Source organism: Tupaia chinensis, unplaced genomic scaffold (genome assembly GCF_000334495.1).
Source record: "Tupaia chinensis unplaced genomic scaffold, TupChi_1.0 Scaffold144071_2, whole genome shotgun sequence".
Lineage (NCBI taxonomy): Eukaryota > Metazoa > Chordata > Mammalia > Scandentia > Tupaiidae > Tupaia > Tupaia belangeri.
The window spans coordinates 143,322-162,467 of record NW_006203925.1 but is presented as its reverse complement, the minus strand read 5'-3'; the positions used below and the strand labels follow the sequence as shown (position 1 = coordinate 162,467).

Sequence of the window (19,146 nt, the reverse complement as noted above, 5' to 3'; positions counted from 1 at the left end):
ATTCCTGCTACATGAACGTCAGACACGAAGTAGAGATCCTGGGGTGAATGAAAAATAGGCCCAGAAATGATCTACAAAATCGACACCAAAGTGACACGGGCAAGACACCTGTCGTCCTCTCAGAGACCGGCAGGAGAGCGAGAACAACCTTCTGTACTCTGGTCTGGCTAGCTGACACGGTGGAATACGGCTCTTAGTTCTCGGTGCCGGATTTCATGAGAGACAATGAACGGGGGTGTGCCCACAGCAGGTTTAGGATCCGTGAAGGAGTAAGTTTAGTATGAACTTGTGTGCACAGAGGTGGGAGTAGGTCCAAAAAAGCATTTCGAAAAGAGGAAGGAGAGTGGAATGTTAAAGAAAATCAGAAATTAATTTTTTGTAGCTCTAGGAGGAAGAACCAGGAATGGGGAGAGGGTTATTAGAGAAAGACATTTTTAAAGAATGAAAGTGTGTGAGCAGCCCCAAATGGAAGAGACTGAGGTGAAAAGCGATTTGCGATCTCAAGGGCGGAGCAGTTTCCCTCCATCTGATGGTATCACTGCGCTGGCTGGCAGTTTTAGGAGGCAGCTAGGCCGGATGACTTCCTGAGTCCTTTTCATCTCTAACATACCAAGATTTTTCATCCAATTCCATGAATAATCATCTCCACCATGCACTAAGCCTTGTGAAGTAAGTTAATTTTCCTTTCACCTCACAAACAAACGTTTCTAATGGATGAAAACACCACAGGGAAGTCCCCTAAACAGACATGCTTCCTCCAGTTAAATTCCCTTAAGAGAGTGATTCCCCTTCATCACTAATTCCAAACAAAACTATTGCAAACTACGGTAACAATTACTAGAAAGTGAAAACAACAGCATGGTTAACATGAACGTGCACCCCAAATATGCACTTAATATGAGCAGGTTTGAACAAGACCTCACACGGAGACAGTTCCTCCACACTTTGAGTTCATGGGAAAAGCGCACAAGACCAGGAAATGTGTCACCCACTTCAGGGCACTGCGATCTTACAAAGCTGGAAGAACTCAGGTTGTTATTGCCCTCAGTATTTTCAGCAAAATCGGACAATAAGACATGTGGGTATCCAAACTTTACAATTCTTGTCACTCAAACATATTTTGAACAAGTACTGTTTACATTTTAGCTTAATAGTAAAAAAAAAAAAAAACTTTTCCTAGTCTTATCCTCTAGAAAGAAAAGTTGAAATATATAAAAACTAACCAAAAAAGGGGTTAAGGAGGAACATTTAGGCATTAATGTTCCATTTAATTTAATGTCTTCATAGACAAACTTCTTAACTCTAAACAGGACTTTGTTTCAGAAGACAAACCAAAGCAAAATGGTAGAGTCGAAGGGTTGCAGCTTTGATAGAAATTGTGAGGATAATTAAATGTCAGGAAACCATCTTTCCAGGGGCCGTAAAATAGAGTCCTCTCATGAGAAAACAGTTCTTCGAATCCTAAGGAGCTCAGATTACTTTTATGATTATTACCTTTCCCAATCTGGAAAATCTTCAAGACTCTGCCTTGTAAATGTCACCAACCCAGTAGGTTCTACAAAAGCAATAATAGAAAACACGCTCAACGTAAGCCTCAATTTTGAAAAGATGTTATATATATTTTCTGTAAAAGAATGGGTCTAACATTGACTAAAGAACTAATCAGGAAATACCAAGCTTAGTATTAGAACACAACAATATTCATTTAAAATAATGTTATCCTATGTTAAGACCTCCAATTAAATAATATATACCCAGTAAACAAAACTACTCAAATAGCACAATGGCAAGATTTGAATGCTAGTACTTTTTTGAACTATTTAAAACCAAATACACTTTTTTGGGGGGGAGAGGTAGTTGCCTCAGTGTGTGTGGAGCTGGCTGGAAAGAGACAGAGACAGAGACAGTGAGAGGGAAAGTGAGAAACCACCTCTCATAGGGGGTGGCAACATCACAATCCCTTCTCCTCCCAGATCTTGGGCAGGCACGCAAATGCACGTGCACCTGGCATGATTTTGAAGCCACTGGGCCCAGGACTCAAGCTGTGGTCAACCACGTGTCCACTGACACAACTGCTATGCCCTCTATGGTCTTTGAATATATTTTCTTAGAAAAGCATTTTAAAAGATGCATAATTGGCATAGCTTATACAATAAAGAAAAAAACTGAATTCCACTTTGTTGCTTCCTTTTCAAAGCAAAGCTTTAAATCTATATCCAAAGTCCTGTGAATAGATAGAGATTTATGTGCTTTATGGTACAGTAAAATGTCTTGAGATTAAAAAAGGAAATTGTGGCCATGTCCTCTGGAGTCAGCACAGCTAAATCCCAGCTCAGAGGACATGCGACTGCTCAATTATAAGTAGGCAGCTTAGACGGATGAGGAATTACTGTGTTCTAAGAGTTTAGAGAAGAAAGATGACATCATTTTTTTTCAAGGAGAGGTAGATTTGAGAGGATCAAAATGAAATACTACTATTGCAGTTGGTAATTTTAGAGTATAAGACCCTTTTTTGGTTAGTTTTTTTTCTTTTTTTAAAGCTACTCGCAAAAGCAACAAATAAATCAGCTAACCAGAAGTAATTTGTCTGACTCAAATCAAAGAACTAAAAAGGCTATGCCATTTCTGTTTTCTTCTGTTAAAAAAAGGAGGAAAAAGCTCTTAAGCAGAGAGAGATGTCAGGAACTATTAGTGATGACAGTGTAGAGCCCAATGGAAGCATGGCAATGACTTCTCTCCTACCCACAGTCCATGATTCTTTGCTTTCAGTCACAAGCAGTAACAACCCAAAAACCATACAGAATATTGTTAAATAGAAAACAGAATTTTTTTGTTAACATGGGTCTTAAAATATACTTTATATATCTTTAACTGAACTGGTATGAAGTGTATTTATGCTGGGAAAATTCATGTTATAAGCTATTGTGATGTACGGTGATTGAATGTATAAAATAAATTAAAAACAAAATCTTTATAGATGTAAGACAAATGGATAGCATATTTAAAACTCATAGTAAGAGAGCAGCAAACAACTGAAACGCTAAAGCAGCAGTTCTATTACAAGAAACTAGTATCTACCTTGTCATCAGGAACATGGCCAGAAAAGTAAGAAAATTAAATATCTTTCACATAAACTAAGACATGGAGAAATTCATAAACACACTGACAAAGAAAGAGAAGTGTCTTTTCCTTCTCAGAGATAATGTAACAGAACCCTATCATTCATGATGTCTTAAATTTAAAAAAGTATGATGTTTTAAATAAGTTTCTGAAATCTCTATTCGGTAGACTTCAAAACGCTTGTATAACTAATCATTAAACTGGAAATCTTTTATTTGCCTTGGCATTTCTTCCTTAAGCCATCACCTTCACATCCTAAAAACCTCAAACAATGTTTCACTATATTTTGACAAAGAACCAAAACACCACGTATAGTGAAAAAGCCAGAAAATAAAAGGTCTAATTACATTTTATTTCTTTAATCTAATTTCCAATACTTTTGATGGTAAAAAAAAAAAACAAACTTTAAGCTTTTTCTTCAAAGTCTGAAATCCTAAAACTTAGAAAGGCAAGTTAACTTTCATAGAAGACATATATGATTTGATCCTTAAGACAGAAAAGTAAACTCTGAATTAGTTATTATAATCCTATGCAGATTTAGAAGAGTCAAAAAAGGTAGCCATCTTTCTAAAATTTGACCATAAGCTCACTGCATTTGCCTTAGTAATTCATTCAGGGGAACCAGCAGTTAGCATAATGGCTATGTCGCTGGACTCCCACGTAGTCGACTGCGGTTCGCGTCCTGGACCTGGTGGCTTAGAACTCAAGCTGGATGCGTGTGCGTGCGTGCCCAAGATCCCGAGAGGAGAATGGAGGAGAAGAGACTGCGGCGTGACCATCGCCTCTGGGGGGTGATTTCTTGCTTTCTGTCTCTATGTCTCGCTCTGTCTGTCTGGTGAGTGCACGCGCCCTATAGCGAGGACCTCTCAAAAAAAACAAACAAAAAAGTAATTCATTCAGTACAGGGCACAAAATTGAAATTCAATTAGGTCAGAGAGAAATAATCCTCTATCAAAAAAACAATACACCCTCCCCCTAAATACCAAAATCTTAACAATTGATTTCTTTCTAAATAGTTGAACAATTCCTAATAGCAATACGTTCAAGAGGAAGAAATGCCAGAGTACATTGTTATACAAGAAGGTTAAAAAGAAGGATATCAGGAAAAAAAATAACACTAAAATGATTCAAAGAAAGACATGTTTTAAGACAATCCCACAAGCTGGACGACCAGAACAGAAAGGAACTCATTTCACTCCTGATCTAATCAGCACAAGGAAACTTTTGAGGTATTCAGGTTTCCTTTATAATCAACCTGTAGGAAACAGCTACCCACTAATCACAACTAAACTAACACTTATAAACATGTATATATGTTGGCATGGCGGTTAAGGTGCTGAACTCCTACATGGCCAACTGCAGTTTAAATCCCGAACCTGGTAGCTTACTTTCTCACTTTTTCTCGCTCTCTGATCAAATTTTAAAATAGTAAGAAATAAATACTTTAAAAATGTATGTTTATGTTTTATATCTTCAACTGCACCATGAAGTAATTATCATATTTTATTTCACAGACAAAATAACTAAAGCCTATGAGTGTTAGGAAACTTGACCATGGTCATTTACTCTTGAGACTAGTGTGGTGGCAATACCAACCTATTATCGGCTAGTCACTCGGTGCATTTGTTCCATGTTTGCTAATACTGCGCCAGGGGCTACCACTAGGTTTTAGGGAAGCAAAATAGTTAAGGCCCAGCAGAGGACAACGGGCACATAGACAATGAGTGCAACACCGTTCTATAAAAAATAACAAAGGGGCTGAGTGGGCACGAAAGACAGGAATGGGAAGGAAAATCATACATTCGTTGGCCTATACAAAAAAAAAAGTTAATCTTTTAAATAAAGAACATCCCAAATGTATGCTCTGGTCAATATATCTTCTTTTAAAAGTATTAATTTACTGTTTTTATTCATGAAAATCCTTTGATGTATATTACAGATTTCAGAGTTATTTTGGGACTGATTCCAGAGTATATAAAATAAACATACACACTCATAGCACATAAGTATAGATATACACAAAATACACATAGAATCTAGACTAGAATACTGAATTACTGCTGTTTCAATGTGGTTTGGACAGGAAGGTATACCTTTTTTTTTTTTGACCAGAGAACATATCTGACTGCTAGAGAGAGAGAGGGAAAGCAAGGAAACAGCTCCCCATGGAGATGGCCAGGCCATAAACCCTTCTCCATCTCTCCTCCTTTTGGATTTTGGGCATGTATGCACACACATCCAATATGCTTCTCAGGGTGCTGGGTCAGGACTCGAATCACACAGTTGACCACATGGGATCCAGCAACCTTCACCAGATGCCACGGCTGGCAGAAGGTGTACTTTAAACACTCAATGTTTCTCACATGCCACTTGACGTGAACGGCTTCCATCAGCATGAAAAATTACAGAAAGAATGAAAGGTATTTACTTCTCTCTGTGACTCTTCTGAAGTAGCAAAAGAGTGTCTTAAGCTTCTCTGGTTTCCTTGATGAACGTCCCTCAAACAACCTGAAAAATAAATAAATAAAAGAGGGTAGAGGATGATTTAAAATGCCTTAATGATTCATAAAATACTAAGTCTACGTTCCTACCAATTAGTAAAAAGAATTCTTCCAGAAGACAATTCTAGGGGTAGAGAATAGGAAAATTGGTTTGGATTCAAAAAGCACCTAGAGAAAGAGGACTAAAACCAACCAGAGCCAGACTTCTTCAAAACCGTTCAAGTCAGATGGCACTCTCTACCACACTTCTAATTCATCTTCCTCCAGGGAGAAGGCACCATCTGGTCTCGAAGTCAATTAGGGTCAGTCAGTTAATACACAGTGCTATTTTCCAATGGCAAATACCATTTAAGATTCAGAATATTCCTAGACAGTTAAACAACTGAACATAAATGGTATCTTGAACAAAATCTACATCTCAGTGTGATGGGAGAGGAGAATCAGTGCAGGATCTGGGGGGACAGGCAAGTGTGACAAGTTATCAGGGACTAAGTAGTCCTTGGTAATTAAATAAACAGACCTCGTAATGGACTGAATGTTTCTGCCCTCCCAAATGTGTATGTTGAAGTCCTAATCCCCAAATGTGGCTGTATTTGGAGAAGACTCTGAGAGAAGGTGGTAAAGGTTAAGTGAGGTCATAAATGTTAGGTAAGGACACACAAGATTGGTGTCCTTAACCAGAAGAAGAGATGCCAGAACTCTCGCTCTGCCACGTGAACACACACAAAGCCATCTACGCACCAAGCAGAGTCTTATCGGGAACCAAGTTGGCCAACACCTTAATCTGGGACTTCTAGGCTCTGGACTATGTAAAATAAACCTCCCCCATTCAAGCTCTAACCCGTCTGCAGTATTTCTTTATGGGAGTCTGAGCTCAGACATCTTGCATGGCAACCAAAATAATGTCTAGCCTATGTCATTTAGTTTTTAGCAACCTAGACTTGCACTACTTAATTTGGTTTTCTTTGAAATGACATTGCATTGTTATTGGTAACGTATAATTCAATTTGTCCTGAGGAAAGAAAAGCAGGGCCTTGGAATCATTTGACCAGAGTAAGTAGTTCACTAAAAGATTTCTAACACAAAGCAAGCTTTTGGGCCTACGACCTAGCTTTCTAAAGGCATTTACAAATTACAGAGAGATTTGGTGGCTATAATGATGGGGTATTATTCATCTGCCTCTAGTCATGTACTCTGACTTTAAAACCAGAAACCCTTCAAGTAATAGTCCACTTTAATAAGTGCTGAAATGGGTAACATTTTTCATGATTAGAAAAGCAAGTTTATGTAACTATGCAGAGAGAGGAAAGTTAATTCTGTATAAAAACAAAAACAAAACCCTATTGAGTGACCGAAATGCATTAGAAGATGGCAGGAAATGCAGATTTCAATGGACCTAGTTTTGATGACCTGAAATCTATATTCGGGATCAACTCATTGAAAAAATGACTCACGGGACCAGCATTTAGCATAATGGCTCTGTCACTGAACTCCCATGTAGCCGACCGTGGTTTGAATCCCGGACCCGGTGGCTTAAATTCAGGTCAGGCGCATGTGCATGCGTGCCCAAGATCCCAAGAGGAGAATGGAAGAAAAGGGATTGCGGCGTGGCCATCCACTCTGGGGGGTAATTTCCCGCTTTCTATCTCTCTGTCCCTCTCTCTCTTTCTGGCGAGCACATGCGCCCTATAGCAAAAACCTCTAAAAAAAAAAAGACTTACATGAATATTTATTCTCTAAAAAGAATACTAGTGCTATATAGCATTTTAAATTTTATTTATCTTAGGGGCCAGAAGGTGGAGTGGAGGTTAAGGCACTGGACTCCCACATGGCTGCCTGTGGGTCATTGAATCAGGTGGCTTGAAAATCACACCAGACCCATGCCTAAAACCCTGGGAGGAGAATGAAGGAGAAGGGACTGCAGCATGGCCATGCCTCCAGGGGGTGATTTCTCACTCTCTGTCTCCCTCCAGCAAGCAGATGCATCCTCTGGCAAAAACCTATAAAACAGGGAACACATGCATGTGATTGAGAGCGGGAGAAAGGGAGGGAGGAAGAGAGAAAGGAAAAGAAAGACAGGCACTGGGAGAGCCTGGCTTCACTGGGGTCCCTTTCCCTTCAGCCTGCCGGGTTCTTTTTTTTTTTTTGGAGAGATTTTCACTGTAGGGCGCGTGCGCTCGCCAGACAGACAGAGAGAGACATAGAGACAGAAAGCGAGAAATCACCCCCCAAGGGGGATGGCCACGCCGCAATCCCTTCTCCTCCATTCTCCTCTCGGGATCTTGGGCACGCACGCACACGCGCCCGCCGTGAGTTTTAAGCCACGGGGTCCGGGACACGAACCGCGGTCGACTACATGGGAGTCCAGCGACATAGCCATTACGCTAACTGCTGGTTCCCAGCCTGCCGGGTTCTTGACACGTGCCCATTGTGCTTCAGGTCGACATGGCCAGGAGTCCAAACCCATAGGTAACCGTGTGGCTTCCTGCACTGCAATTCAGTATACCACTGCTTCCATCATGGTCTTCAGCATCGAGGCTGGGCCTCAGGCAGTATTTTGGCCTAACTTAAAATCTATTCCATCTTTAAAAATAGTTCAAGCATGCCTGAGTGATAAATTACTAGCTTAAAAGAACTTATCTTTTAAAATATTTAATATGCTTTTAAAACTCAGCTGCCAAATGAAAGAAAGGCTCTCTGAGAGTGCCGACTTCAGCCCGGCTTCTACCATGTGCTACCCAGAACAGAATCTGCTTAAGTCAAAATGATAGCGGAAGTGATGAGACCACTTGGAAGTTTAATTAAACATCCTATATCAATAAATATCATTTACCAAACGAACACCTAAGGCTTCATTACTACTCAGTAGCGAGAAGCAGTATGAATATAAAAGCAGCCACCACCTTGTTCTAGAGATGAACTGATATCTATATATTGGGTTGCAGAATAATGAAGGGGAAAAAGTTCCTCTTTAATAGAACTATTGCAGACTGAGGAGAAAATGGCTATTGCCTTTAAGAAGTAATTCTCTAAAACATAAAAAGAAGAAGTATCCCAAGCTTCTATATGTGGTCAGCTGTTTGTAAAATCACATAAAAGTTCACATATTTCATAACCATGATGACAAATTATTAACCTCAGGAATCTCTTGGGACAGCAGATTTATTACCCCAGCGATATGGACTTCCTGAAAGATTATACGGCTGTTATTATCACCTACTGCAAATGAGCACCAGCGTTTATCTTGCAGGCCCAAACTTAAAGGTACGAATCAAGAAGAATCTCAGTGTGTTCTGTTTATTCCTTGTTCAAAGGCTAATCCCAAATCCCTGTGTAACCAAACAGGCTTTCCCACCCTCCTGACGGAGCAGAGAAGTGGGAGGGGGCGGAGGGAGGGGGTGGGCAATAAAGTCAGTGGAGATGGGGAAATGAAGCAGGTGTAAAGCCCTTGCGACAATCCTCAGACCTGGCTGTTGTAAAATGTAAAGTCCTACGCATAGCCACTCAAATAAAACGCGCTCCCCTGGAATGGAAGTACGTGGAGACAACACACAGCACCAAGGAAAGGCGTCATGAGAGGGATGTACAACCTGAGGGACAGCTTTTGGTGGGAAGGGACAGAACAAAGGGAGAGAGGATGGAGTCCCAGAAAGGAAGCATGAAGGGGTCAGCGGAAAGATAGAGAGCGGAAAAAGAGTCCAGCAGGACTGGGGTTGGGGCAGGGAGAGTATTAACACATGGACGGAGACAGAGACTCTATGAGTGAGACCTTCTCAAAATAATCAAGCATTATCCCATTTTTAAACTACCCAATGGCTTTTTTTTTATTTATGTTTTTCAAGTCCTGGGTATGTACACATAAATGAATATTTTGAGTCAGTCATGTGCATGGAAATACGCACATCAACTGGGCCATAACGACCCCTCTGTACGTAGGGAAGACATTGTGGCATTTTAATTGTATGAATATTACATATTATTAAAGAAAGTAAAACAAAAAAAGCCAGTCAGGCAACATCACTTTGTTCTAAATAAAACTGTTTGTATTTTTAAGAGAAGAAGTCAACCAAGGGCCAGATATTCATTAGCTGGTGGTGTTTTTTTTTGTTGTGTTTTTTTTTTTTTTTCTATGTATACTTATAAAGAGAAACATAGTTTAATAAAAATCTCTCCCTCAGTGTAATATTGGTAACAATACAGGAACTGGATTCTAGATACACACCCCCTCCCCACGCCATTTCAAGTTAAAGATTACTCCCATTAGTATATAGTAAATCAAGCTGAAAGCACTATAGCCTTCACTTTTAAAAAGCAGCAAGTGATGATGCGGAACCCAGCCAGAAGTCGTCCCTGGCTCTCCCACGAGGCACTCTGCCATATGGCCCCAGCAGCATTTTCAATCCAGGGAAGAGGCAGATGTAAAAGCCTCCTGGGCTGACCACGGCGGAGACCCACAATTTATCTCTGACCATCTAGTTTCCATGTAATCTCAGAGGCATCAATGCTAATCACATTGGAAGTCTTTATATGAATGTTTAGGCCCTGAAAGGCAAGCAGGGGAAAAGGTCAGGGGTATTTAACATAACTAAGCAGGGCTGGAAGAACACAATAATAAATAAAAAAGGAAGACTTATTCAATTTATTGACGTCAGCCACATACTCTCACCATTTTTTTATTCAATCAACTAGCTAGCCATATCTCTTTCAAGATTAAATACACACACACTGCCCTCTCAACCGCCTGAAACTATAATCATAAATAGAAACTGTCCAAAAAAGAAAACAGGACAACAAAATGCTGCATAATCAGCTTACCAAATGGCTCATCTGATTGATCTTGGCCTCTCGGAAGCCACATGAAAGGGGGAACCTTCAGTTGTTTTCCATTTCTGTACAGTTCTCAGAGCATTTTACCCTGAGAGGCAGTGAGACACAATGAAAGCACGCTGAGTTGGAACAGAAGACTGTTCAAGCCCTAGTTCTCCTGACAAGCCATTTACTCTTCCTGGACCTTATTCATATTCTCCGCTCCCTAGAAAATTCCACAGAGGGAATCAACGTGAGCGGCCCACAGGCAGCACTGAGGGCCGTCCACGCATTGCTATTGTCAGTCCCATTCAGGGACGCACCCACCACCTCACAGTGAGAGCAGCGCACACACCCTGACTGCTGAAGGTTCCCGAAAACAGCTGCGGACAGTACCACAGGCTTATCTGCCTTCATTCATTTTTGATGTTTTGATATTCAAAAGAATATCCATCAGCCAGGAAGACTGGCTTCAAATCTTCATCATGCTTTTGTAAACTTTTACTTAGTGAAAAATCTATTTACTACAAGTTAAAGTGCTCATGGTTACTCTGGCCCTAGTAGAAATGGCTTTGGTTAATTTAAAATTAATTATTTCATTTATAATAATTATTTCTAAGCATAGTTCTAATTTCTTACTAGCTATGAGGTAAGAAGTATAGAAGCAGACTATATCGTAAAGTTTGAGTTTCAGTTCTCCCATGTTATAACTGTGTTAACTTGGAGAAGAAACTATCCTCTCTAAACCTCCATCTCCTTACCTGGAAACGAGAATAACACCACACGTTAATTCATAAGGTGATAAGAGAATCAAGTAAAAAGTAATTTAGGGTCAGACATGTGCATGGGAAAATGCACATCAACTGGGCCATAACGACCCCTCTCTACACTGGAAGAGAGGTCCCATATGACCAACCATCGTCTAAATCTGGGCCCCCTGTGCATGCAAGTCCCAGATCCTGATGAGACCCAGAAATGGAGGAAAAAGGATTCTGGTGTGCCCATGCCTCACTGGGGAGTGCTTTCTCTTTCTCTCTCACTCGCTCTCTTTTGTTTTATTTCCCAGTGAATATTCTCCTTGGAAATTAAAAAAAAGATAAAAACAATAATTTAGCAGTGATTAACAAATGGTAAGTGCTAAATAAATATCAGCTACTGTTAAGAGATATTGTCACATAAAATAATTTCAGATAATGCTAAGTAAGCAAGGGATGTGGGCTATAAAATAAAGCATTACATAATACCTAAAAAAAGAAAAAAAAAACATTTACATAAAGCATTTGCACTGTTCTAATCCACAGTCCTTTCATTAAGAAAAATGGCTGGGACTAGCAGATAGCATAATGGTTATATTGCTGGACTCCCACATAGTAGACCATGGTTTGAGTCCTAGATCCAGTGGATTAATACTCACTCCGGGCTCATGTGGATGCATGCCCAAAATTGCAAAAGGGGAATGGAGGAGATTGTGGCATGGCTAGCCTCCTGAGGGGTGATTTCTCACTTTCTGTCCCTCTGGCAAGCACACATGCCTTATAGCAAAAATCTCTTAAAAAAAAAAAAAAAAAGAAAAGCAAGAAAGCAAGAAAGAAAGAAAGAAAGAAAGAAAGAAGACCTACTCTTATTCCCCATCAAGCCTAGCATGCTGACACTTAGAGACTCAGCATTCAGGATAAATGACCATGCACAATGAAAAAGATACACATGCCATTGCTAAGATGCCCCAGAGTTCTAATGTCAGATACTTAGCTAAAAAGATATTTTAAATTAAACATGCATTAAATTAACATAAATCCTAGTAATTGGTGATGGGAAACTGGCATTTACCAAAGCCAAGTCTTCCAAAAACTTCTTGACTTCTGCCCATCATCTACCCCTCCCCCCGCCGTGTGCTTTTACTGTGGAGAAAAGAAAGCTATGAGCACTGCAGGCTCCTGCCATCAGCAGACTCTAGATTTTATTTAATACACATACGGAATAGAAACCTCAAGGGGAAATAGAGGCAGTGAAAATGTGTCTATAGAGGTATGACTAGGAACAGACAGCTACTCACACTAGTTTTTGTACAGCCCCCCCCCCCCAAATCTAAGAGAGTTCACCCTCAAAGATGACATCACATAAACCATCCACTCTTAATTATATTCTGCTCGATTTCTGATGACTGACTTGTATGTATCTCCAATTAAGTAACTATTTTTCTTCTGAATAGAAAGTACTGGGTTGTCTGGAAAGTCATGTTGCATTTTTTTTGCATAGAAAAACAGAAAAATACATCATAATTTTTCCAACAACCTAATAATATATGCTCATTATAAACGATTTGCAAAACAGAAAGGATGAGGTAAGTGTTAAATGTGATATGCTTATCTTACCATTCAATGGTAATTTTATTTTGATTCATGTTTATGTCAATTTTCTATGCTCATATACCTATACGCATGGATACAAACATTTTAACATAATTGAGATCACATTCTATACACAGTATTTCACTTCTTGTCAAAACCTATGCTTGCTGGTCTAGGTGCAGTAGCACTAGTGGCAGGGCTGTGTGAGGCTGGGGCCAATGGGAGGCTTGGGTTCAGATGCTGGACCAACAGAGGTAGGCCAGGCAGGAGGTTATACACCTGTGGTCTTGGCTAACATAGCTAAGAAGAGGCGTTCCCATGATCCAGGACTGCAAGGGCCTGGAGTACACTGTAATGGGAAGACCCTGCTGGGAAAGCCTGTTTTTCTGTCTCTCTCTCATGGAAGAAAACAACAAACAAACAAACAAACAAAATGAACAACAAAAAAAACTGCAACAGATTAATAACCCATAACTACTAGTGAGTCTATTTCTGAAGAAGAGAAAATTCTTTGATATTTTGTCTAATAAGCAAAAAACTACTTAACATACCATTTCTTTACATAAGTGCAATCATAGATACTCTTTCTTATCAATCCTATCCCAAATATTAGCAAAATCAAAGATAAAAATTATGATTAATTGTATGTGACTTAAAAAGGAAACACCTCTTAATTCCTCAGAATAAGATACAGTTTGAAAAGGAAAAAACAGACTGAGAAAGAGGGTCTTAGTTACTGTCTTAGCACTCTGCTACTAATCTCTTCACTTGAAAAAAGTCAGACACCACCTGAGCCAAATGACCAACAGTAATGAGATGTATCATGAACACACGAATGTGACACACTGAGCAGGACACAAGATGACTACTGTGGTGCTGCTGCCAAAAATGCATTACCTTATTCGACTGTACAAAGAAAAATCAGCCAAGCCCAGATTGAGAACATTCATATGATAACTGATAACTAGTCTTCAAAACTGTCAAAATCATAAAAAAAAGATTGCTTCCAAACTAAGTAGCTTGAAGAAGACCAAGTAAATAATTGCATTTAATGTGTAAAGCTGGGTAGGATCCTAGAACAAAGATAGTAGAAAAACCGGCAGTACGCAGACAAGGTCTGTATTTCAGTTAATAGAGTTAACTTCCTGGTTTTATAAATTTTACTATGGTTATATAAGAACTTAACATAAGGTGAAGCCAGGTAAGTTGTACACAGGAACTCTAGTACTATTTTTGCAACTTTTCTATAAGTCTAAACTTGTTTTTAAAAAAAATTAAGGGACCAGTAGTTAGCGTAATGGCTATGTCACTGGACTCCCATGTAGCCGACCACGGCTAGAGTCCCGGACCCAGTGGCTTAAACTCACTCCGGGCGCGTGTGCATGCGTGCCCAAGATCCCTAGAGGAGAATGGAGAAAGGATTGTGGCATGGCCATCCCCGCTGGGGGTGATTTCTCACTTTCTGTCTCTCTGTCTCTGTCTTTCTGGCAAGTGCACGCGCCCTATAGCAAAAACCTCTCAAAAAAAAAAAAAAATTAAGAGAAACCACATTAAGACGTCAAATTAAAATAAATGGTGTTGGGACCAGCAGTTGGCGTAATGGCTCTGTCGCTGGACTCCCATGCAGTCAACTACAGTTCAAGTCCCGGACCCGGGGGCCTTAAACTTACGCTGGGTGCATGTGCCTGCGTGCCCAAGATCCCGAGAGGAGAATGGAGGAGGAGGGATTGTGGCATGGCCATTCCCCCCCAGGGAGTGATTTCTCGCTTTCTGTCTCTCCCTGTCTTTTTGGCGAGTGCATACATCCTATAGCAAAAACTTGTACAAAAAAGAAAAATAAATAAGTGATGTTGGTGCACAATTCTGCTTTGAAGACAAGAATAGTAGGGGAAACAGTGTTTCTTCTGTTTGCTCCATGACTACACCTACTCCTCTGCACACTCCCTGTACCGAGCCACCCTGAGATGGGCGAGGAGAGGCAATGAGGGAGAGTATGATACACAGTCACTGGGAGAGAGAAGCACATACTTTAACAGCTTCTGAAGGTCTGTCCCTGACATCAGGGAAGAAAACTCACATACTATTCAAGGATCCCATAAAGGTAATTCTCAAGTAAAGAAAGGAATAGAGGTAGGGGACAAGGGATTGAGGAGGGAGAGGAATAAAATAATATTCATTCGCCAAGAAGAAGGCTTACAAAGTTTTTCTTTATGTGAAGGACAAATAAGAGTTCTCATTTGGGAAAACAGCTGGAATCTAAAACTTTATTAATACTTTCTTGATGTATTAACTTAGCTAAGTGATTTGAATATTCCTTTGTCTTCCTTTTAAAACATTACGCTGACAAACGGATCATGTCTACAGAGTCAAAGTCACCTGTCACTTCTCATCTTACCAGGTTCATTTTTCAAGTCTCAAAAAATGGCTTCATGGCTTTATACTCCCACTTTGTAACACCTTACAGAATGGAGGACTTTTATTCTCACTTCCCATTATCTAAGCATGTAAGAAATCTAATGTAAACAATGTTCTCGTGAAAAATCAAACTGAAGCGGTACAAAGAATCCAGAATACACAGGAAGACAATACAAATGGGTAAAAAGAACATGGCATTAAAACAGGACAGGCCTGAGGGACCAGCAGTTAGCATGATGGCTATGTTGCTGGACTCCCACGTAGTTGACCATGGCTAGAGTCCTGGACCCAGTGGCTTAAACTCATGCTGGGCACATGTAGATGCGTGCCCAAGATCCCAAGAGGAGAATGGAGGAGAAGGGATTGCGACACGGCAATCCCCCCCAGGGAGGTGATTTCTCGCTTTCTGTCTCTCTGTCTTTCTGGTGAGCGCATGTGCCCTATAGCAAAAACCTCTCTTTAAAAAAAAAAAGAACAGGACAGGCCTGAAATGAAACCTCCATTCTGAGATGAACTGGCTCCTAGACTCAAATCAAACGCTTTAAGCACTATGAACTCTACTTATCTTGCTTGTTAAAAGGGTAAAAACATCATTTAACTCACAGATAATTGTACATAAAATGTTTGGTCCATGGCAAATCACTCAAAAAATGTTATTAGTTCCTTGCACCCTTTTGTATTTGTGAAAGAGGTGTTCTTTAAAGCCATACCGATTGAAGTTAATATCTGGGTAACTAGAATACTCCGATTTCATCTTAGCATTTCGTCGTGGAAATGTGCAGAAGAAAGCATTAGCTAAAAGACTGGCAATCTGTTCTTGCGACATTGTGATGGAATGATTCATCTTCTGTTTCAGGAGTGGTATCGGCTGATAGAGGAAACAAAAAATACAGACAAGAAGAGCAATAATTAGTTTAGCAATTTCGAAAGCAGAACCACCAAATTGCATTTGTTAAATTAAGGCAGGAATAATTTCTGGCCACTCTGAATCCTTATATCAGCAATACTGTTAAAGTCTAGGGCTGTTTATCAGGGATGATTGGAAAATGTACTTATTTGACAAACTGCAGATTTCTAATCAATAATGATAATGAAGAGAACAGAAAACATTATTTATTACTGAGAAATAACATTGCTTTTAGCAAGTAAATAAAAGCAGGTTACCCAAGTAATAAAAAATTGAAACAAAAGATGAAACAGAAAAACACAACACTAGAATTTAGCTATGATTGTTTATGCTAATTTTTTCTTACTTATATCGAAATTTGTTGTACAGAGCAATTTTTCTTAGTCTACAGGAAAATAATTCAATAAGTGTTTTCTTTCTTACTCTGAACCATACTTTACACTAACAATTTCCTTATGAAATGCAAATATAATTTTTTCAAAGTAATTCATGGAAAATATGCAAACCATCACACCAACTTACATATAAGTTGTATCAAGATATCTAACACTATAACTGCAAGCACAAGCAAATAGGCATTCTCTACATAATCAGACATTCCAAGTCAAGGAACATACAGGATATCTTTCCTTTAAATCTTTTATGTCTAAAATGTCTTGGGTTGGTATAACCTACCCAAATTCACTAACTTTTTATGGTCAGCATAATCCAAGTTTAATAGGCTTTATCCTATTTTAAATATCTAAACTATGTTTTTGTTTTTTGAGAGGTTTTTGCTATAGGGCGCATGCGCTCGCCAGACAGACAGACAGAAAGCGAGAAATCACCCCCCAGGGGGGATGGCCACGCCACAATCCCTTCTCCTCCATTCTCTTCTCGAGACCTTAGGCACACACGTACATGTGCCCGGCGTGAATTTAAGCCACCGGGTCCGGGACTCGAACTGCAATCGACTACATGGGAGTCCAGCAACATGGCCATTACGCTAACTGCTGGTACCTCTAAACTATGTTTTTAAAGATATGCTATTAAAACCAAAGACCAGTTGCCAGTTTAACTATTGTTAAATTTTAAAATGCTCCTAGTCAGCCCAGCCGGGGTCTGTTTGTTTTGTTACCCCATCCCTGCTCCCTTGGTGGCGTGATTGCCAAATCCCTGGCAGCCCATGCCCTAATCCCTCACAATATGGTTTTTACTTCTGTAGATTTAATAAAAATTTCACCAGTTTAAAAAAAAAAAAAAAAAGCTCCTACACAATGATTCAAAGATGCTTTTCCTTCCCGCTTGCAGTAAGAACTAGACAGCCAAGCTATTTTATAAACCAGCATGCTCAGAGAGACTGTCTCGATTGTTCTTCAGGAACCAAAACTCAAAATGAACTGGAGGAAAGGAAGGCAAGACAAATCAAAATGGTGATGATACAACAATTAACCTTTACTGTTTAACAGGAAACACACACATCGTTGCTAGGATAAGAGTCTCTTAGGGGGGAAAAAAGGTTAAACTCATAATTTAACTATTTCACTTGGAAAAATTCAAAAGTAAACAAATAAAAGGAAAAAAAACTATTTTCACCATGGTACCCAAAACTCTCCGTCCCTTCAGGCCTTAGCAATCACCATTTCTCAGAGAGAGGAAATAGAGAGCTCACATTGGCCTTAGTTGGCACCCTATTCGCTTATTCACAGCCCAGCAAGGAGTTTGGAAAAGATGACAGCCTGTCAATGGCTTAAAGCAAACTGCTACTTGTTTTAATGAGAAATGAGTTAACTACCATTTGCAAAGTTGCCTAGAAAAATTATTTTAAAAATTAATGGTGAATATTTTAGGCTTAATAAACTTAATACTTTAGGTTCAGTAAACTCTAAACATAACATTGCCTGGCTCCAAAATAAACAATATAATTTTAAATTTAAAAAAATATTTCTACATTCTTGGTGAGGAGAAAGGTCAAAAACCCCATGTTTGAGAAAAGAAAGAATGTAAATCATATTATCAAGCACTCAGCTAAGAAAAATAAGAGGCTAGTTATTATGAACCAATGTCCAAATCTATTTCCTTTAATTGTCTTTTTATAAATTAAAAATTTACCTTTTAGGAGCCACCAGGTGGTGTAGTGGCTGAAGGCTAGACTCCCATGTGGTTGACTCCAGCTTGAGTTCTGGACCAGGCAGCTTGAAAAATCAGGCCAGAGGCCAGACACAAGACTGCCTGTGGCTTCAGGCCCTAACGGCCAGAACCCGTGCCTCGTCTACTCCCCCAGCCCCCACTTACCTTTGGACTTCAGGTTTGTGTCTAGGGACTTTTAAGACAAACTTGCACCCCTCCCCACCCCATCCGGAGACCAGTTTAAGCCAGTGGCCTTGCCAGATACCAGCTGCAGGCCCTAATGGCCGGGACCCGAGGCTTATTCCCTCCCACTTGCCCCCACTCGCCTTTGAACTCTTAGGACTTCGGTGCTTTGGATAGCGCATGGCATACAATGCGCGATCTTTCCTTTGCTCCTGAGGAGAACCTCAGAAACTCAGTTGGACACACATCTATTCTTTAGAAACAGGGAGGACTCTGGGTCACCAAGGAGCAATGACAACAGTGCAGGGTATTGATGAGCAACAGGGAGGCAGAGTAGAAGAGAGATCGCCAATTTTCTACTCTTGAACACCTTTGAACTGTCAGAGATACCTTGAATAATTTAGGAAAGAACATATAAATCACCAGATGACTAGGAACAATTGCAGAGGCACACAAAATATGGGTAACCAACAAAATGACTCTCCCAAGGGAAAACATCAATTCCACAACACCCATAGACAACACAATGGAAGTCATGGACATGTCTGATAAGCAATTCAGAATTTTTGTAGTGAACAAACTAACTGAGATGCAAGAGAAAAGAAACAACAAGCTCCAGGAGAAGAGAAAGTCCTTTCACGATTTGAAAGAAGAAATAGACAACTTAAAAAAGAATCAAACGGAAGCGAAAAGGATAACTCCTCTTCATCCACACACAGTTCAATGGAAATCATGGAAATGTCTCATAAAGAATCCA

General features: G+C 39.8%; 1 protein-coding gene across 1 annotated transcript in view; it reads right to left on the bottom strand.

Annotated features, from left to right (window-relative positions):
• The window catches only part of PARG (poly(ADP-ribose) glycohydrolase), a 126,522-nt gene that overhangs the window by 43,462 nt on the left and 63,914 nt on the right, over nucleotides 1–19,146 (bottom strand). The window contains 3 exon segments of the mRNA XM_006165904.3: nucleotides 1,495–1,555; nucleotides 5,549–5,628; nucleotides 15,901–16,058. Of these exon segments, the coding sequence (XP_006165966.1) occupies nucleotides 1,495–1,555; nucleotides 5,549–5,628; nucleotides 15,901–16,058 (299 nt within the window).